This window comes from Dreissena polymorpha, chromosome 6 (assembly GCF_020536995.1).
Source record: "Dreissena polymorpha isolate Duluth1 chromosome 6, UMN_Dpol_1.0, whole genome shotgun sequence".
NCBI lineage: Eukaryota > Metazoa > Mollusca > Bivalvia > Myida > Dreissenidae > Dreissena > Dreissena polymorpha.
The window spans coordinates 47,447,621-47,470,226 of NC_068360.1; the positions used below are offsets into that span (position 1 = coordinate 47,447,621).

The following is a 22,606-nucleotide window of genomic DNA, read 5'->3' on the forward strand; positions in this document are numbered from 1 at the left end:
TTACCCTTACTTCATGTCTAAATAATAATTTTTCTATGGACATTTTGCAGAAAATTAAAAAAAAGTATAAGGTGGATTTTTAGAAATTCTAACGCTGTACAACAAACTGTATAGTATAATCAAATTTATGTAACACTATTAACCAATTCATAGAAACAAACCAATTTATTTATTTTTCGTGTTATAATACATTATATTATTGTGCACATATATAAAATAATTCCATTGATACCAAGCAAACATGAATATAATTTTAAAAGTAATAAATTACCAGAAACAACTAACATCTAATAACACATATGCCAATGAGTTTTCTATATTATACTGAACTAATTATAAAGCTTTAATAATATTATTCATATACGATTTTGTTTCAATGGACAACTAGACATGGAACATGTATAAGCTTAAAGAGTTAACATTTTTACTTATATCCTCTTGTTTCAGTTGTTTCTATATATAATTAAAACCAATTTTATATAAATAGATATGAACAGATGATAAATACATATACATGTATAGCAATGTTTTTGGGACATGAAAGTTATTTACAACACATGACAAAAGAAGACGCTGTTCTTATATATAATATTGATAAATAAAAGTTCTTGAGGGTCACATTTTGAATTATTGTTGTAAATAAAACAATAAACAATGACCCATGGGATTAATGCATAGAAGTTGAATTGCTTTCTTGGCTTAACAGACTCATAATGACGCAATTGTTTACCTGGCCTATAACCAACAATACTGCATTTATTATTTTATTTTAACATTATTGAACAAAGTTTTTTGCAATAGTTAAAATGATTATATTTTGTGCATGGTTTAAATTTAAATATTTCGGAGTATTATAATTATTTTTAATTTACTTTAAAGTTGGTCAAGATATATCATGAACAATAGCTTATTCTCTCTATACTTGCTAGCATAACTGTCATTACAATAACGGAAAATGTTAAAAAACAAAAATAAGTCTACAACATGAAAGTTCTTACTGACTTTTTTCTTTGTTGTCACACAAACTTTGCTAATTAAAAGATTATATAAATACATTGTTATGTACAGTATTTTTCGCAGTCTGGTCAGGAGCTACCCTTTCAGCTTAAAAGTCACACAAGGATTTTATAGGCACTCCTTACCCGACTGGCCGGATGCGCAGGCTGTGTTGGAGCAACGCTGACTATATTTTGCATGAGACCCATTTCGGCATGACGTTGCTTATCATCCAGTCTATACTACATGATTTTAGTGAAATGTACCAGTTTATGCAAGAGTGTTATCCCTTTCCCACTCAGAAGAAAATTGACAAGGGACAAAATTGTCACAAAACCAGGTTTTCATTGTGAAAAAAAACAATCTGATAAAGGGAGAAAACTCAAACTGAACTTTTGAAATGACTAAAAAAAAATTAACCCCCTTTGTAAGTTGTTTTTTTTTTTTTAAATCTATTTTTAGTCGTGGCGACCTTGACATTGGAGATATTGACGTGATTCTTTCGTGGGACACACCGTCCCATGATGGTGAACAAATGTGCCAAATGATTTTAAAATCTCACAATGAATGACATAGTTATGGCCAGGACAAGCTCATTTATGGCCATTTTTGACCTTTGAACTCAAAGTGTGACCTTGACCTTGGAGATATCGACGTAATTATTTCGCGCGACACACCGTCCAATAATGGTGAACAAATGTGCCAAATGATTTTAAAATCTGACGATGAACGACATAGTTATGGCTCGGACAAGCTCATTTATGGCCATTTTTGACCTTTGAACTCAAAGTGTGACCTTGACCTTGGAGATATCGAGGTAATTATTTCGCGCGACACACCGTCCAATGATGGTGAACAAATGTGCCAAATGATTTTAAAATCTGACAATGAACGACATAGTTATGGCCCGGACAAGCTTATTCCGCCAGCCCGCCAGCCAGCCAGCCCGCCAGCCAGCCCGCCCGCATTCGCCAATCTAATAACCAGTTTTTTCCTTCGGAAAACCTGGTTAAAAATGCCTTTATGCTACCAGCATAAAACCAGAACAGCCTGCAAGTTATTCAGGTTTTATGCTGTTTGCTGCTCATCGGTATCTTAGGGTTGAAAATGATTTGATTTTGAAAATTCAAAGGGATTACAAACATGTCAATAGGTTTACCTGAGTGGTAAAGGCATTTAGTTAATGAGTATAATTTGCTACATCCCCAAGGTCGAGGTCAAGCTGTGACGGGCTCAGTGGGGACAAACTGTTTCTTGCAGATGTAGATCTTGTGATTGGAGACCGTGATCACGTACATGAAGCTGTCCCAGACAACTATAATGAACGTGTGAAAAAAATAAAATAAAATCTTTTACATTAAAGATAAGAAACTATTTGGATGTTAATTTCTGATAAATTTGTTTGTTTTTTTTCATTAAAATTCATATCATGACAAATATTGTTAATGTTGCAACAACTATTTAATAATGACTTAGCACTGTTTAAGAAATCATCATCCTCATCCTAATTCACACCATTATAATCATCATTATCATTCTCTCCATCCCAATAATCATCAGCAGTAGTAGAGGCAGCAGTCAGCAGCGGCATCATCATCATCATCATTATCATAACATAATTATCATCAAAACCAACCATTCAGCTGCAGCAGGAGCAGCAGAAAGTTAAGCAACTCTTCAAGAGATTGTGGCATCAGCAGATAGAACTTACTGTTAATCTTTCATTGTAAAAGCACTAAGGTCATCATATGTCAATACATAACACGGCTATACTCTTACAAGCAGATGTGCCGTGGGTCCTCGTGGTGTTGTGGATATACATGTAGTGTCTGCCTAGAAACCAAAGGTCACAGGTTTGAACTCCACTGGGAGCCTAAATTTGAACTTCTCTTTAGACACCAAGTACTGGTTATACCCAGGAAACCGATTTGAGAGCATGTCAATATGCCTTTGGCACTCGATGCAATCAAGCATTGGCACAAATAAATAGGTTTAAGAAAACAAGTAGGTGTACCTGATAGTCTTTTGAACTTATCCTTATGGCTGGTTGGAATTCTCAAGGCTGTTCTTACAAGGTGGAGGAACTTTTGTGCCATATCTTCCTTGTTCTCCAAGTCTCCACCTGACTGTCAAGTTAACATTTAACATTATTATACCTAACTTTTATTCACAATGCTAAACTCCCATAGGCCATCGTGACATAGAAATACTATCAGACCCAGCGTGAAAAAGTTTACTGTCCAAAAAATACTGTCGCCCGCTACCTTAGTAATCACGTGTGGAATGACGTCACTTTGATTGTCCGCCCACTGTTTATGAATGAAGACGGCGTCACTTGATTTTCATTGTTTTGGTGATGTCACGTTTTCGCGTTTCTGTTCGCCTTAGAAAACACTTACAGAGACATACTTAATACTGTTTAACTATTGAATTTGTATTTTCTGTGATAAGAAATTGACTTTGTTAACCATTGTACTTTTATAATTGTTATCAAAATATTAATGGTTGTTCATTGCTGAAATTAAATACAATTATTGAATATTAAAATTGTTCATGGTTCATATAAATTGTTCATGTTTGAATAGTTTTTTCGGTATAATAAAATAAATATTACATGTCTGACAGGGTGACAGTAAATTTGTCAACTTAAAAAAAAAACTGTCAAACTCAGCTTCCCCTCGGTATTTCCTCAAGTTGACAAATTTTTATGTAATATTTATATATTGTAGTTTCTGTAGGCTCTTGTAAAGTACTTAATTATTGCTTTTCTTATTGTCCATCATTATCTTGTAAGCTTTAAAAGCCAGGCTTCCTAGAGCCTAGAGGCAAAAGGTCACAAATTTAGATTTTCAAAACACTTTTATTCAGTCCCACATTCATCTTAAATTCTACATGAAACAGCTTATTCATCTTCACCATGACCACACATACACGTATTACAAACAAAGAATGTTTAAAAGTTAGTGAAGATAAGATAAAACTGTTAAGTGGTTTCACCTTAAATGACTGTTTTCAATAGTTTCACATGACAGCACCTCACTTTCCCAGTCTGTATTGAATGATTTAAGACTTTGTTAAAGATATTACTTTATGCCCCAAAACTAAACATAGGTGCATATGAGACCCCAATACTTAGAGGGCACACATGTTTCTTCCAACCAAATATGTAGTAAAATTACATAACCAAATCATTATGAGATGCCTTCTTTGATAGATAATTATTTAACAAGAGGACAAAAGCCCCTAAAGCGCTCACCTCACACCCCAGCAATTTTACTGTTCTGAGCATTTAGTGTTTACAATAGACTTTTTTAACCCTTTACAACTTTGATACATTTTCTGACGCATTTGTTGTGCCTTCAGACAATACCAAACTTCCAGATTGGTGTCAGACATACGGTCTGACGGATTGACAAATTCTGTCAGACCAGATGAGTGTTATTTCGAAAAATAATGCGTATAACCGAACATGTGCGAGCTATTCTTATTGGAGGACACAAATAGATCGAAAACATAAAAAAACACTGGTATTAACGTATTTAGTTCTACATGTTTTGATGGCAAATATTGGATTCCCACGGAGCATCAGACGATGATTAATAAGATATTTATTATATTTTTTGAAGTCGGACATTTTGGTCCGACGGAATTGCAAAATCGATCAGATCTTGTCATAATCTGTCAGATATGTCCGTCGGTCTGACGAAGTTTGGTATTGTATGTGCCTTATAAAGTTACATTTAATTTAAGACCTTTCTTACTAGATTCAAGTTTTTAAGACAACAATTCCAACATTTAGACTTTGATGTTCAGCAAACAGCATAAAACTCAAGTGTCTGTGAGTTACTCTCAGGCTGTTCAGGTTTTATGCTCTTTGCACATACATGTAGCCTGCATTTTCACTTTGCTTCTAAGTGGGAAAGGGTTAAATGAGAGGAACAGCATCATATGCCATGTCACTCGTCAGATAAATAATTAGAGAAAATCTTCAGAGTGAATTTCAGGAAATTACAAAAATAACTATGGGTGTTTAAAAGATTTAGTTTGAGCTATTGACCTTGTTTTTAACCACACATGACCTAGCTTTGAACTTAGCCAAGATCGAACAAAGTTCTTACCAAGTTTTATGAAGACTGGGCAATAAATATGGCCTTAAGAGTTTTCACAAGCTTTTTCTTTCCCACTTAGAAGCAAAGTGAACAATTGTCTACGTGCAAACATTACAAAACCAGAACAGCCTGGGAATAACTTGCAGTCTGTTCAGGTTTTATGATGTTTGCTGCTCATCAGTATCTAAGGGTTGGAAATGAAGCCTTTAAAAACTGAATCAAGTAAGAAAGGTCTTAAATCAAATGTATCTTTCTAAGGGACAACAAATATGTTGTCACATCTTCAAGTTTTATGAAGATTTGAAAGTAAATGCGCCCTTTAGAGTGTTCACATGGTTAATTTTTAATCCTTTCAGTGCGGGAACCGAATTTTGAAGGCCTTTGCAAACAATTTGGATCCAGATGAGACGCAACAAAATGTGTAAAAGGAAAATGCTAATTTGAGAAATTCAGCAGCCAACATTTTAGCAGCCGACAAATTTCCCAGCATGCAAAGGGTTAATGATGCACAATGGATGACTGATTATGATTGACAGACAAAAGGCAATCAAAAAGCTCACCATAATCAGCATGTTGTGGTTAGGTGTGCTAAAAAAAATAAACATGCACACAAGTATTTAACAATTTACATGTCTGATCACTTACACTTGTAACTGCTCCTTCTTCGTTTAATACAAGATGGCCTAAGGCATCATTCAATCTCTCAAATGGGGTTGTCATTTTGTACTAGATTGATATCTGGAAACGGATAATACAAGCTGAAAAATAAAATATCATATATTAATTGATGAACATTGAGAGTTTGCTAAATAATATCTAAACTGGAAAAAGTTTTGTTTGCTTGCCCCAGTATTTTATCGTACAACCCACACAGTGGATCAATTGATAAGATGAGGATTGCACTGACAAATTACTTATTTCAAACATAATTAGCATGTCTATCCATAGTATTGGCCCTCTTGATGAATACATATGAATTGTGGAAGTTAACAAATACAAAAACACGCATGTTTTATATGTCAATCTATAAATAAATGTGTATTCTTAGACATAACAAGAAAAATGCATTTAAATCGGCAATGTTTTGACAAATTACTGGCAAGACTATAGTAATCTGTTTCATGTACATGAACAATTGTCTCATAGTATTGGACCTTCTGATTGGGTGCAAAGATTTGTTACTATTCACATGTGCTTGTTCTAAAAAAAGTAACTTAATGGTAAAAAAAAACTCTTGCTCACGTTGTTCTTAAAATATTTTTACTTTTTATTTAAAAATGAGCGGCATATAAATCATTTGATTGCAAAGCTACTTTTAATCCATAAACAAACTAACATAATTCTGTGCTACATAATTAAATATCAGCATCACCCTGGAATAAACATCATTGACTAACTGTCCAACAAACAACGAAAATCATGTGAATGATCATCATAATAGTCATGGATAACCATAAAAAAATTACAACTTCTAAAAATAACAATAAACATTAAGTTTCCAGCACTTCTTGGCAGTTTTTCGTTAAAAGCACAATATTATGAGGAGGACCGATACTATAAGACTAATAGTTCTGGCTACCATAACTTTAAATGTCACTTTTTATGATTTTTGACTGGCGCGACTTTACAGGTGTGTAAATACTATGTAAACTGTTTGCTGAAGTTTCTTTAGCTATGAGACTGAGGGATAATGAAAATGAGGAAATAAAAGAAAATATATCCTGGATCAATAATTATAGAAGATGATATTTACCAAACAACCATCCTCATTTCAAATAATGAAATAAATTATATTATACACTAATAATACCTAAATGTAAGTACAGAAAATCCTATATAATCTATGCAAGCAAATTGTCTGAAACTTAATCATCCGAAAACTATACAATTATTCGTTAAACAAATTCTTGAGATACGTACGTGAACTAGTGAAATTAAGTCCTCCTTATTATAACAAGTATAAAAAATTTGCTAGCCTTGTCATAAAAGTAGGGTTATTCAATACGCTTAGTTGTTTAATATTGGATTATTTAACTGTTGACGCGTTGTTGTTGTTTCGACCTATCAGTTGGCAATTTAACCCAATGTAAAAGGTTACACAACACGTTGTTTGGTCCATCAGCATAATTTTCAGAGATCTGTCATGGCATGTATGGGTACGATAAAGAAGTTTAATTTCTATGTTGATTGTTTAGTTCGACACTTTATAATGTAATTTGGAGACAGTTTGGCCTGCATAATGCTTCATTTAAACGCTAGTCAGACGCCCATATAATTTCATCCCCACGCATAAAAATATCTCAATGGTCAACGTTACATGACAAAATTTATGTTATGCATCAACAAAGTTTAAAGCGCATTAAGCAATCAAGTCGAAACATATTTTTCCCTAAAGACATGCAGCTAGGAAGATATGTAGAGGCATATTGAATACAGTATTTCGGACGCGCCATCCTCACGATTTTCTTTACCTAGAACCTGATGTTTTTTCCGAGAGTATATGATATATTCACTATGTTTAATAAAGCCCGAATAACATATATTATATATACCTGTACAACTTTATAAACAATTACCTTTACAAGTTCGAGTCTACCTCACATTTCATGTATTTTTTAATATTGCAATGTATTTAATCCTTGTATTAGCCATTTGTGTACAGAAACATGGGAAACCCCAGTAATGGCCTTTGCGCAGGGAAGTTGTTAGGCGGTGGCATGATTGCATCAAACACAGTTGAGATCACATAGAGATATGTGTCTTGTTCTGTGGAAATTGGGAAAAATGCATGTGCGTAAAGTGTCGTCCCAGATTAGCCTGTGCATTCCGCAAAAGCTAATCAGGGACGACACTTTCCGCTTTTATGGTAGTTTTCGTCTAAAGGAATTTCCTTTTTACCGAAAATCTAGTAAAAGCGGAAAGTGTCGTCCCTGATTAACCTGTGCGGACTGCACAGGCTAATCTGGGACGACACTTTACTTACATGCATTATGGCCAGTTTTCTCAGAACGCGACTCAAATGTTCATGATACTTGATATGCCTGAAATCTTATTAAAAGTCCTCAGTTTGGTGTGGGTGAGGTGAAGGTCAACGCGACTAAACGTGAAACAAGGTTTCCGTTGAACAACTTGATAATGAAGCTGCATCCCTTATATTTACAGGGTGCAGGATCACGTGACTGTGTTGGGTTCTCAATTAAACGGTATGGATGTTAACCCACTGATAAGTGCTGCTTTTTTCGAAGTGACTTTTTGATACAATTTTTGTTAAGAATTTCAAGTAGTGCATAACAGACAGATTTTTATGCTGCTTGTGGCCGTGTAAAATTCATAAGAATTTTTTACTTTATTTAATAAGCATGCGATCTTGTTAAAAAAATTCCATGTATACTGCACGATTATGTTTCACGCAACGTTAAAATTTGTCTCCGATTCCAGACGTATTCAAGGATGTATTCTTATACATTAATATATCGGCACAAAACTGCAAGAAAAACTGTCTCTTATGTACGAAAGATTTTTGCAAATGTATTTCAATAGCTTGAGATATTTTCAAAAATGAAATTCTTAACGATGTGTTTAAATTCTGTCCAGCCCGTGTGTAAATCCCCGAAAACCTTGTTTATTATGAACCCTGATTAAGCCAATTCTTCAAAACGCATGTGTAAAATCTAGGGCCAACGTGAAGATTAGAGATGTTAAAATGTAGTTTTATCCCTTAATAATTTGATAACTCACTGAGCTTTTCTAATAAAACTGTATGTTTATGCTATATATTTTAGTCGAACATGTATGGTTGAATTTATTACCAAGGTCATCGAAGTTTTAAACAAAAGTCGAAACAGTATATCTGGTTGACAATTTAACACATTGAGCGTTTGAAACGTGTATTTTTCGTGGACATTTCAGGTTCCCATGCCGCTCCATAGTTTTAGCATATTCGTGCTTCGACGCTTCAAATGTCATCTGTAGTTTCACAGCTTCCACTTACATATCACGTATTATATATTTTATGCAACGGAAAATATAATGAGTATATTGACAATTAACGCAATCCGTGTATATTTATATTTATATTTAATCAGCGTCCAATAATTAGTTTCGCAGGATAAAAAAAGATTTTCTTTCTTTTTAAATACCTTGAGTCCATCAACCGAGACTAAATAGAAAAGTCCCCCAACAGTCTTTTAGTTGATACCTTTCATGGATGCATGAAATATTGTTCATAAATGATAAACATTTTATTTCGTAGCATTTCGAGGAGAAAATTGTTATTTTAAAATTGATTCCTTGAGACCAATTTTATTAACCAGTTATGTGGGCCTTATTGTATCCACTGATTAATTTGTCCCAATCATCGTCGCTTTATTATAATTAACATATAATTATTACAATTATAACATATTGGCACGTAATTAATCTCATGTTGCAATTACGCGATTATGTCATCCAGAAGTATATATACACTATTTCACTCTCCAGCAGACCACACTACATTCAAATTACCAGCTGCAAATATCATAAAGTCGTGCGCTTAATGTTAATTGAGTGATTAGCTCAAATTGGTGTTTAATCATAATTAATGAGTTCCCCTATTTGACTTCCATTAGATGGGCAGCATTCGGCGGATAATTGACAACTCGCAGACAATGGTCGTCGCGCTAATGACATTATGACTTAATCGCTCGCTCGCCAGTTTGACAGTTTATTTTAACATGTTAAAGGGGTGAGTACACATTTCGACATATTTTTAGTCGAGCTCTGAGAAAACCGGGCTTCATGCATGAGCTTAAAATGTCGCCCCAGTCTAGCATATTAGTCCGCACAAGCTTAGAGGGACGACACTTTCCGTCTGGACGGGATTAAGAAGAGGCTTTCTTGAAGCGAAAAATTTAATGAAAGCGGAAAGTGTCGTCCCTGATAAGCCCTTGTGGACACTTTCCCCTCATGGAATAATCCCGGACATAAGTAGTTCATGCCGGGTGAAAAAATCTACTTCTTAAGATGAACGCAGATTGGCCTTGTCTATAGCACTTGCAACGAATTCTTATAATTGGGTTAAATAAATATAAGGCTCAATCTGGAACAACGGGGCTTCATTCACATGCGTCAAGTGTCGTCTAAGATAAATTAGGGATATCCGGGACGACAATTGTCTCTTTTTTCGTTTGAACGAATTCTATTCTTAGCAAAAATTCTGTTTAGACGGAAAGTGTCGGACTGCATATGCATATTTGTGACGACACTCTACGCACATGCATATGCCCCGTTTTCACAGGCTCATACATCAAGAAGCATAACCCCTAAAACGAAAACAAAGCATCGTTCATAAAGAATCAGCTGTTGAAATATAAATTGATACATCCATAATTCTGGTATTCAGTTATATTTACATTGACGGAGACGTCTTACAGTGAAGTTAGATTTGTGTGGTTTTACGGAAGGCCATAGGTTCAAATCCCCGGATTCAATACTTCCTTTTCCTTTTATCAGTTGTTTTTTATTGATAATCTTTTTTATATACGCGGCTTCAAAATTTCTTTCATGTAGAAAGATAGGACTTTTATTTAAAACCTGTGTACTTTAGCTCAAATGCATAGAAAGCCTTAGGCTTATTTGAAGCGCTCTCGAGGTCGCTTCTTAGAACCAGTACTTTGTGTCTTCAGGGAGACCTAAAGAACGCTCCAAGAGTGGGAATCGAAACCGTGACCTCCAGGTCGCTAGGCAGAAACCACATCTACAACGCCACGGGGTAAATACAAGACTTACGACCTAACATATTTTCACACGACCGCTATCAGTCCCTTTAAAGTGCGGAATAACAAGGCGATGCGTGTAATGAGCGGTCGTATCAATTCGAAGGGAATATTGCATGAAGAAAAATCATGGATGTAATGTATAGGAATAAAACACCTATTTCTCGATGTGGTATGTGTTTCTTTGAAATAAATTAAGTATATTTAAAGGTAAACCTTAAATAACAATGATGTGGATTTAACCTCGAGTTTGTTGAGTGTACAACGAACCACAATGACAAAGTGGTGTTCACTGCTCAATATATAACAATACTACTACTACTTCTTCTACTACTGCTGCTACTGCTGCTGCTGCTGCTGCTACTACTACTACTACTACTACTACTACTACTACTACTACTACTACTACTACTACTACTACTACTACTACTATACTACTACTACTACTACTACTACTACTACTACTACTACTACTACTACTACTTCTACTACTACTACTACTACTTCTACTACTACTACTACTACTACTACTACTACTACTACTACTACTACTACTACTACTACTACTACTACTACTACTGCTGCTGCTGCTGCTGCTGCTGCTGCTGCTGCTACTACTACTACTACTACTACTACTACTACTACTACTACTACTACTACTGCTACTACTACTACTTCTACTACTACTACTACTTCTACTACCTCTACTTCTACTTCTACTACTACTAATACTGCTACTACTACTTCTACTACTTCTATACTACTACTACTACTACTACTACTACTACTACTACTACTACTACTACTTCTACTACTACTACTACTACTACTACTACTACTACTACTACTTCTACTTACTACTACTACTACTACTTCTACTACTACTACTTCTACTACTACTATTTCTACTACTACTGCTTCTGAAACTGCTACTGCTACCGCTACCGCTTCCGCTACCGCATACGCTACCGCTTACGCTACCGCTTACGCTACCACTTCCACTACCACTACCACTGCCACTACCGATACCCACTACCACTACTACTAGAGCTGTAACGATTCAGCCATCATTCGATTCGATTTCGATACCAAATGGTCCGATTCGATTATTTTCGATTCGATTCAAATTAAACTATTGCTGCTTATTTTGCAAAATAGTTCATGTTAGGTTTGTCCAGGGTATGAATTAATATGTTTGGTATTCGTTACTAACGTATAAAAGAAGTATGTTGTACATTTAAAGTGTTTAATTTTTTAAATAAAATTTAAAAACGCAACATTGTTGTATAAGTAACAAATTTGTTGAACAAAACTTCCTTTTGAGTTATTGATAAATAACATAAAAGGCACAATGTATCAAATGTGTTTAACAGAAAAAAAACAACACAAAAAACATGTAAGTATATAAACTACTTCCAGTTGACTTCTTAACAGAATGCACATAGTTTAGTAAACAAACCAACTGACTGATTTCAACTTACGTCAACAAAACACGTTTTGTAAGTTGACTTTGCATCAGAACCTTCGCGAAACCCGAAATGTTCCCATATTGATTTTAATTTTGACGGTGTGTCTTTCATATGGCTTAATAAGCCATTTTACCGGCTTATGTAATGCTCAGCAAGTTATTCATTCATTCATTGAATGCCATATTGGCTATTGACCAATCACAAGACGTATTACAAATGACAAGAAAGTTTAGACGACGGATTTGGAAAGTAAGGTTTAAAATGCGGATCTATCGGGATTGCAGTGAATCGAATCGAAATTGGCCGTATTGGTATCGAAATCGAATCGGCGGCGTTGAACCGGGTTTTCGATGCATCAAACCGAATCGTTACAGCTCTAACTACTACTATTGCTACTGTTTCTGCTGCTACTGCTTCTGCTACTGCTACTGCTTCTGCTACTACTACTGCTAATGCTAATGCTACTGCTACTGCTACCGATACCGCAACCACTACCACTACCACTACCACTACCACTACTACTTCTACTACTTATTATAATTAGATGAATTTAATCAATATTTTTAATTGTAATGTTTGTTATTATTATTTAATTTTTATATCGTTGTCAGCACCAGACGCCGCAGCAGCCGGACATCCGTCGAATGCGTATATGCAGAATGCAAATGAACAAACGACATCTGCTGTATCAACAAAACATCGGAAACTTAGAAGAATCCGCCAGAGGTACCAATAGTATCGAATTACCGTGATTAATATTCATATGAGTAAAACGTACCTTCTGGTATAAATGGGGTAAGCATGTACGACATTTGTCTATTTTCTACATCAATTCCAATTTATATGGACCACGCTGTGTGAAAAGGGGGTTAATGCCTGTGCAAGTCTCTTGTTAGCAAAAAGCAAGTTTAGGCGGAAAGTGTCGTAACTGACTGTGCGGACTGCACACGCACATGCATGAAAGCCCGTTTTCACAGAGCACGGCTCATATCTATTGTATTTGTTCGACGATTTTATGTTTATTTTGGTATCATTTTACCTTGTTTTCTTGACAGTATGGGGACACCAGCGGTGTTTTGCACAGGTCTGGAGACTTCGAGGGAATTACTCACGTTATCGGTTTATAATTTGTTTTTTGTAGGCAATACAATACTATCACTTGACTCCGGACCTCTGTTAACTTTAATTTTTTATTGCCAAAGGTTTCTCTGCTTTATCAGTCTTTCTTTCATAGAAAAATGGTCATGAAATGGACAAAAAATGAAGAATATATATTCCCAGCAGAATCCACTTGTTCATCACGAGGACTTTTGAATGGATCGTTCTTTCTCATCGTCTTACAGAACCACTTTCACCACGGGCCAACTGAAGACGCTTGAAGGCGCATTTCAACAAGCGCCTTACCCGGACATCATTGTCAGAGAGGCTCTTGCACGGCAACTTATGCTGGACGAAACGAGGGTGCAGGTACGGAAAGCCACTCGCAGTGTTACCTCCACATACGGGTTAACAGTAGCCATGTAATTGACAAGAACAATTCTTACAAATATGGAAGTTTTTTTTAGGTTTAAGTGTTATCCAAATTTACGCAAATCAGTGCTTTTTTATGCATTTATGATTTTTTTTTCCACGATATACAGTCGAAAATGTAAAATAAAATAAAAATGAATAACAAAGATTTTTAATCATATATACAATATTATTTCACTTGGCCATCAACATTTGGGGTTTATGGGCGGCACGGGTTTAATTCGGACTGTGCTCGAATTTTTGCGACGACGTTAGGGCGGAAAAATAATTTAATCGCTAAGTTGTTTTCAAACGTTATTTATATATTGTTAATGACTTTTGCGAAAGTGACGATTGGTGAATCCCGCGCGATTTTATCGTTGCTATGGTTTCCAGGCGTGTTGATACGATTCAACATGAAATGCAATTCGAAAGAATACTATTCTGATACAAAAGAATACATTTATATTTTGAATACCTATAGGCTATATGTTCACGTATTTTTGTGTGCATACAAGTGTACACAATCGGTCTATATTTTAGTTTAAAACTATTTTATTGCTTTATCATGTTTAACCCATTTATGCCTAGTGGACTCTCCCATCCTTCTAAGTCAATTTATTTCGAAAATTAGGGATGTCTAGAATATTCATTTCTATATTTAGAATATTTCTTACAGAAATTCATTGAAGAAAACATCTTAGACCCTGATGAGAAGCCGCATCATGCGGCGTCTCAGCTGGGTCTACGCTGTTTGCCAAAGCATTTTTTCTAAACGCTAGGTATATTAACATGTAGGCAAACAACTGAACGTAAATTATAGCGAGATTGGCAAACTTACATAAACAGTTTAGTTTCACGAGTTTCAACAAAATTAGATTTTTTTGCATTGATATCACAAACAATAACGCTGTTGTTACGATGATCCTGGAGCATCTCTATCTACAGTCGTATCATATAATTTGGTAAATACTTTATATGGCAAACCGCCTGCTGATTTACATTTAGCAATTAAAAGACCAAGCGCTCTGCCAGCACTTTGTGCCACACACTTAGCAGTGGCACCAAAATCTAGATGCTCATCCAATAGGATACCAAGGTACATGTACTTGTTCACAACTTGCAAATTGTAGTCACCACATGTAAATGAGATTGTTGTTCTATTTCTACAATTAGGTCTCAAATGCACTATGTGACTTTTATCATGATTCACAACCATACAATTGAAAGAACACCATGTATTTAAAACATTTAACATAGATTGTAGATCCTGCCTCATTATCAGAGATAAGAACAATGTCGTCTGCATAAAGTAATATACATAGTTTTTCATTACCACTTATGGATATTCCTTTATCCAGGGCTTTAATTGCAACAGCTAGATCGTTAATAAACAGATTAAAAAGAAGCGGTGACAGGCCACAGCTTTGTCGAAGGCCACATTGAACCTCAAACTCTTCGGTATAAAGGCCATTAATTCGTACACATGATGTTACATATTATATAACGATTTGATAGCTATGACAATTTTTCCATTAACACCTATCACTGAAGTCAACTTATTCCACAAAAATGCCTCTTTCTACGAAATCATACGCCTTTTTAAAATTAATAAAGGCCACAGAAAGTAGACTGCCTTAAACGCTTTCTTGTTTCAATAATATAGTTAGAGACGGACAAATGATCATTTGTACTTCTATTTTTTCGAAAGCATTTTGCTCATCAACAATGACATCATTTATCCTCAGACCATTGTGATATTCTGTCATTTAGAATGGAGCTATATAATTTATACATGGAACAGGATAATGCAATGCCTCTGTAGGACAGGGGGTCTCGTAAATCAGTTGTACTTGATTTAGGAATGGGACTTATAATTATTTTACCCCACTCAGATGGTACTATGCGAGAGTTAAAACAAACATTAAAAAGAATATGTAGAAAAGAAACACAGACATCATTTTTTAACACATCTACAGGTATTGAGTCATTACCACATGCTTTGCCACACTTCTGCTTTAGTAATGGCCTTCCATACTTCAGATAGAGTAATATTTTCATTTAAACTTTCACAATTTAGATTGTTCCCAACATTGCTATTTCCTAACCATGTTTGATATTGAAAAGAATTGTTTCTGTTGCAAAACAGACTGCTAAAATCATTCTTCCATTTTGACAAAACTGTGTCAATATTATCTGAAATAGAGCCATCATCACAGACCACTTCTAAAGGGATAGCTTTATTTTTGGATTGGAGCAACAGCAATTTTTCCAATGGATTTCCAAAACTCTACCTGATTCTCTTCACATTGAGAGGCGAGATTAGTTTGAAATGAGACCCAGTATGCCCGTTTACTTTTCTGAACTTCACGGTCAAAAGCACGTCTTGCCGTTACAAATAAGTATTTGAGATGATTTTTGGCATTGGCCTCTTTACAATTTAACCAATACTTTTCTGCCTTACATTGGGAATTCCATAAGTTAGACAGTTGTTCATTCCACCACGGTTTGCCTATTCTTCTTTTCTTGTTATCTTTACTAAAAAGTATATTAACTTTTTTATATTCTAGTTTGCTATACATTTCTTTTCTAATAACAGTGCATATATCAATATAGGCTGAATCGACATCTGTTTGCAATCTGATACTCTGTTCTAATTTAAAAACAGTATCATGAAATGACTTGATCACACTGTCTGCCGTAAGAAATTCATTATAATATATCTACATTAAATCTATCCTATGAGAGCATTACGACCTGATTGATGGTCATCAGTTGCAGTCAATTATGTGCATAAAATTTGATCCCTGGCCTTTTAAAATATACGTCCATGACAAAATAGAATGATCAGGAACAGATGAGGTAAAATACCAATTGAGCATGTAGCTCATTTAAAATTTCCGTGCTTCGTGTGACTTTGAACTCTTGAAACAGATAAAGATTATCATGGTGAATAATGCAATAATCACCACTGCACAGCCTTTTATGAGACACCGAGGTAAAAAATCATTGTTAACAAAGATTGCGGTCCATTAAGAACACACATGTTACTGTCAATTAGAAATCGATAAGTTTATCACCATAGGAATTTGTTGTAAAATCCACAACATCTCTCACAGCAATCTCATCAACCCAACAATATAATCCTCATTCTCCCCAATTCTACTGTTGAAGTCACCACATATGCAAACAGTGCCAGAGTTTTGATATTCATATACATTAGTAAGCAAAGTGTCATAAAAATCACAAACATCAACCTGTCTGAGGAGTTATTTGGTGGCAAGTAAACAAACACAAGCATAGAAAGTATAATTAGTACACTTATCAGAAAATTCTAACCATAAAATACCATCATAACTGTCATTTACGATCTTAATAGAAAAATAATTAGCAATATGTTGTTTTAACAAGAAATCCAACACCCCCAGACCCTGTCCTAGCATTGACATGCGTAGTTTTCTATTATTACCAAACCATAAATAACCTGGTAAGTTTATAACATTCTGTCCTGTAAGTTTAGTTTCCTGATGCCTATAATGTCAATGTCTAATTTATCAATACATGATTGGCGTATAATATAGTTATCACTATTGAGGTCCTGCACTAAAGCCATTAATGTTCCAGAACCCGCAGGTGACCTAACTTCTTCTGTAGCCGCCTCTTGGTCCTCTATGGTCTGAATCCACGCTGACTCTGTGCTCCACCTCGTTGATCTGTCTGTCTTGGACCACTAGGGCTGGGTTGAGTATTTGTGCCATTATTATGGGCACCATAGTTAACACTATATTTAAAACCCATTGTGGGCGCCACTGTTTGCAACTGTTTGTACCATTATTATGGGTTACCACGATTCACTTGGTTTGTGTAGACACGGTTTCCTCGTATGGAAAGATGTTGGCCTCTATTTTACAGCATTCACCATAGCTCGCAGATTCCCAGCAGCAAGTCGCTCCTCTTTTGACTGATCTTCGTGCACGAAAACTTGTTTAAAAATGGAGTTATTCAATTGTTTCTTAGCCTTTAGAATCTTTTGACCGCTGCTCCTTGTCTGTGAAGGTAGCAACTACAATGCCTGGGATCATTGGGTCATTTCCACGAACAGGTAGTCTTTTTGGCAGATGAAGCTTTGACATCATGACGTGCATGTGGTCCTTTATGATAGTGTTAATTTTATCAACAATGTTTTCATTAACAGTTTCTGGCACTTTACGGAAAACCAAGCTTAATGATCTATCACAAATCTGGTCAGTCTGAAGAACATCCGTCATTGAATTCACTCGGCTTGACATGTATCAAGTTCATTAGTGATATCAGCACGCAAAGTGTCGATTCTTTCATCAAGACTTTTATGAATTTTATTCATCTCGTTGTTCACACGTCTGTCTATACTTTGTGCCATCTTATCCAGTAGTTTTTCTGTAAGTTTTCTCTCTAATTCATTCTCAAGAGTGTCAATACGGTCAGTCAGGGATCTGTTCACTTCTTTAACTTCTTCCGACAACCTATCTAGTTTCTGCAAAATTACAGCTATACCACTGTTGCCTATTACTTGGCCCTCAACACATGGTTTGCTAGGTGTCTGCCCATACAAAGTGCGTCTGGCGGATGCCATAACGCTATCAGTCTCATCTTGGGTTTCTTTACTTTCTTGCTGAAAACTGTGTCAAGAGGTGTATCTGAAGAATGTCTTTTCCGTGAGGTCGAAGTTGACACTGAACAATCAGAATGTTTAGGAATTGGCTGTTAGGCAGACATAATATTGTCAACATAGTCTTTTACATTGTGCTGCCTCCCATTGTCAACACGTAATCTAGTCTGACAAGTTCTCACGTATACAAGAGTATAATAATGGTGTCTATAATAGTATAGTACCTGTGCAGAATGTCAACAGAAGAAGATGCACCTGCTTTTATAATCAATATTATAGTCACTAATAATACACTGTTATAAAGTATCACTATCACTATCAGTCAGAAAATCAAAGGGAGGCAATTTCTCCGGACTCGCGAAAATATATGACAGTCGTCTGAAAAAGACAAATATGATATAGGGTGATCAAAGATTGCGCGAAATATTGCGACCCACTATACACCGGTACGATTGTTTTTAAATATGACGAAACACGTGCACATTAGCCGGCGTACTGGATGGTGCAATTCTGCGGAAAATGAAGTGGTCGAACATAATAACGGCACACAACTTTCAAAACATTACTATAACAAGGTTGCGCGTTATATGTATTTTATGTTAAGAAAGGGAGGCTATTCTGAGTAGAAGATTCTGTGTACCCGGCGACGGTTGTTTCCTTTGTTATAAATTATGTGTCAATTACCAAATAAAAATACAAATGTGCTTAAAAAACTTGGCAGCAGCTTATTCTGATCCATATCAATCCTTCATTTAAATGTTTTGATTTAATTGGGGTCGATGTCTGTGTCGCGATGCTTATTTATACAACATAGACCATTCATACATTTCGTACATTGTAATCCGATTTTAATCAGACGACACATATATGACTGATAATTATAACAAGGATTTATGTAGGGATGTTTCAGATTTGGTTCCAAACCGACGGGCAAAGTGGCGGGAAAGGGGCAACCGTCAAACAGGAGATTTCACTAGATGGTTGGTGATTTTTCTTCTTGAGAAAATGTATATTCGGAGAACTTGCAATTATGTAGCTTTGCGTTAGGAAATCTTAATTAGTAACCAATATGCGAGTTATTTCTAAAAATAGCTTTGACAATGCGAAAACCTGCTTAATTTTTAAATAAGTTACTTGAATATAAGTAGTCGATTTGAGAATTGTGTAGTAGCGATAAAGAGATTTCAGTAGCGATTGGCATTTGGGACTCCCGGTAACTCCATCATGACATCACTTGCCTGAAACGCTTTAATAGGCTTCTAACTATGTTTATTTTGATATGTATCGTGTCTTCTGTGTACTTTTTTCCAATAGGTTATGTCCAATAGGTATAGCAATTTTTATTTAACAATATCTAACACATTCACGAAACATTTCATTTTAAACATACAGAGTAGATTTCCGTTTCCTTGTGACGTGTTATACAAAAAACATTTGACTAGAAAAGAACACGTTTGATTTAACAATTGCATTCACATTCTTGGACTTATGGTTTTTTAACTATAGTAATTTTAGACACTGTATAAACTGGACTTATTTAAAAAAATACGCTTCACTCTCCGTTGACTAATAGAGCTAAACCGAAAACAACGCCCTCGTGTGGGTGTCGGAAAACTGGTCTTATTAAATGGTGACATATAATACAACTTATTTATCGAACGTGAATAACTTGAGACGCCATTCTCACGTTTTCTCTTGTTGCGTCTTTATCGAGAATTTTCCTTTATTATCGTTAATAGATGAATCCCTACTCGAATATGATGTAATTTTGACGTCATAACACATGGAACCGTTTAAGCTAAAGAAGTCATAGAAAGGCAGGTTTAAGATATGTAAGGGTTTGAAAGAGGAGGTGAATGGTTGTACATTTGTATTGCAAATGGTTTTCAATGCAGAAAAATCACGTTTATGCAAATCAAATAGTTCAAGTTGTTTCAGCAACGGCGTTATTCCAAAAACGTTAGTCCATGTCGCTGTTGCCCTGACACATTTCCTAAGGAACAATATCACATGCTCAAGCATGAAATGTATTTTATAACATGTATAGTATATGTTCCACATGGTGTAACTTGGGAAAACTAAAGTATTTTTTATTCTGTTATGTTATGTTTTGCTTAAATTAAAGTATAGTGCAAATGTAACCACAGTGTAATGAATAACCAATCGTTTCTTACTCTTGTCTCTATGGAACATAACCACATTTCCCCAGATGTTTAAGGTAACAACAACTGGCCTTTTAAATTTTTATAACACATGATTTGAGATAAGAATATTCAATACCAAGTTGATTCGAAAAATTCATTATATTTTTTTCACAATTACTACCTGACCAGCCGTTAACATATGTGCACGGTTTCAGAATCATTCCTTGTACGAAACATTAGTTCACGGTTTCAGTTTCATCCGTTGTACGGAACATGTCGGCACGGTTTTAGCAACATATGTTGTACGACACATTTGTGCACGATTTTATTGCCATGTACGCATCCCCACAACACGTTTCCTATTATTAGCGATTTATTAAATATATGACCAACTTTATTACATAATTCACGCGTCATGTTTCAGATACAAATTCTACACCGGACACAGGCAAAGATTCGAAGAAATCGGATAAACAACCACTTTTCATTCCCGTACCGGAACCGGCAATGTTCAGCTCGCATACTCCCTGGTGGTTCCCTATACCCGTTCATCACCACAATCTTGTCGTGTTTCCTGTCTTTTCGCCAAGCTGCTACGCAAACGCCAAAAGCGTTCCGAATAGGATCCTAATTTCTGATTGGCTGAGATCGAGGTACATGGTGCGTGAGACTCCGATAATCTCATGAACATCGCTTCGGCGGAAACCTTTTAGTTGTTATTTGAGTAATCATAAATACAATTATTCAACTTGCGTTAAAATTCAGCGATTCATTATGTTTAGGTTATTATAGATAATTTTAACTGCTGAAAATATGAGTGCCATGCAGGATAGCTTTATTAAATAAACCGTCAATAAAAAATACTGTGAAATAGAGATTAGTATGTGTCATGATATCACAAACAAGTCTTGTGCCCAAATGTCTTAAGTGAAGTTGGCTTTCATTAAGAGCGCTCATGGGATCCGATCATAAGAACTCAAAACATCCAATCAAACCAAACCATTTATTAGGTCGCCATCTGTAATGGAAAAGTTGTCCGCCTAGCGACCGGGTGGTCACGGGTTTGATCCCCTCTGTAGGAGCGTTCTTTAGATCACCCATTAAGACACCAAGTACTGGTTCTATGCACAGGAAACGGACTCGATAGCGTTTCTATAAGCCTGAGTCTTTTCCTACAATCGAGCTAATATAAATATATTTAAATTAAATCAATAATGTTGTATGTTTAAGACAACATTAACATCAATATGGATTTCAAAGCCGATTGTTATTTTCTTGGACGTTAGTTTTGTGTGCTTTATTCAATCTAAATAGTCAAGAATTTCGGTGCATTTAACTAAATGTATAAACCCTTGCCCTGCCCCAGCACCAGCACTACTTCTGATGTGTTTTCAACACATGTTTTAACTATTCATCGCATTTTAACTTCCTTGGTTTTTAAACAAGTATCATTGTAATAGCAATATGCAAGTTACTTTCTAAAATAGTCTTTATTATTGTGTGACCCATTGGTCTACAGAAGATCACCAGACAAATCACTATGTGATCGTGCTTTTGGTACAAAAATGTGTTATTTATTTCCTGTACAGTTTAATTTAAATTCGTTTAAACATATTTTATTTCCAAATTGACAATTACAAATGAATTACAATTCACACAATATATATGAAAAAAAGGGTTGGACCTTAAGTTTTACAACATTATCGGGGGTCTTTCCCTTGAGTATAAAGTTACATAGATAAAGGTGACTGTTTAAGATGTCAATATTGGCGTCGTTTTGGAAATTTTACGAAACTTCTTAAATAGATAGATGTAACTACTACTTTGACTATAATGATAGTAATGATGATAATAATAACAGTAATAAAAATTGGCAATAATAATATAATAGTAATACTAAGATAATAATAATGATAATAAATGATAATATAAGTATAGTAACAATAATAATAATCAATAATAAAAAACACTTTGT

The 22,606-nt window shown here is 35.2% G+C and overlaps 2 protein-coding genes across 3 annotated transcripts in view; one reads left to right on the plus strand and one right to left on the minus strand.

Moving 5' to 3' along the window:
* Positions 1 to 987: 987 nt before the first annotated feature.
* LOC127833405 (ragulator complex protein LAMTOR4-like) lies at positions 988 to 7,182 on the minus strand. 2 transcript variants are annotated; one of them, XM_052358635.1, is made up of 4 exons: positions 7,026 to 7,182; positions 5,751 to 5,843; positions 3,011 to 3,122; positions 988 to 2,311 (listed from the first exon to the last, which is right to left on the minus strand). In XM_052358635.1, the coding sequence occupies exons 2-4, from the start codon at positions 5,823 to 5,825 to the stop codon at positions 2,214 to 2,216; spliced, it is 285 nt and encodes a 94-aa protein (XP_052214595.1). In that variant the 5' UTR covers positions 5,826 to 5,843; positions 7,026 to 7,182; the 3' UTR covers positions 988 to 2,213. The 2 variants fall into 2 exon arrangements, with proteins under 2 accessions (XP_052214595.1, XP_052214594.1); XM_052358634.1 differs by having other exon boundaries at positions 5,751 to 5,863.
* Positions 7,183 to 13,120: 5,938 nt separating this feature from the next.
* The window catches only part of LOC127835651 (myosin-VIIa-like), a 32,563-nt gene continuing 23,077 nt past the window's right edge, over positions 13,121 to 22,606 (plus strand). The window contains exons 1-3 of the mRNA XM_052362089.1: positions 13,121 to 13,125; positions 13,674 to 13,797; positions 19,398 to 19,467. Coding sequence (XP_052218049.1) covers positions 13,121 to 13,125; positions 13,674 to 13,797; positions 19,398 to 19,467 — 199 coding nt within the window. The remainder of the gene's footprint in view (positions 13,126 to 13,673; positions 13,798 to 19,397; positions 19,468 to 22,606) is intronic.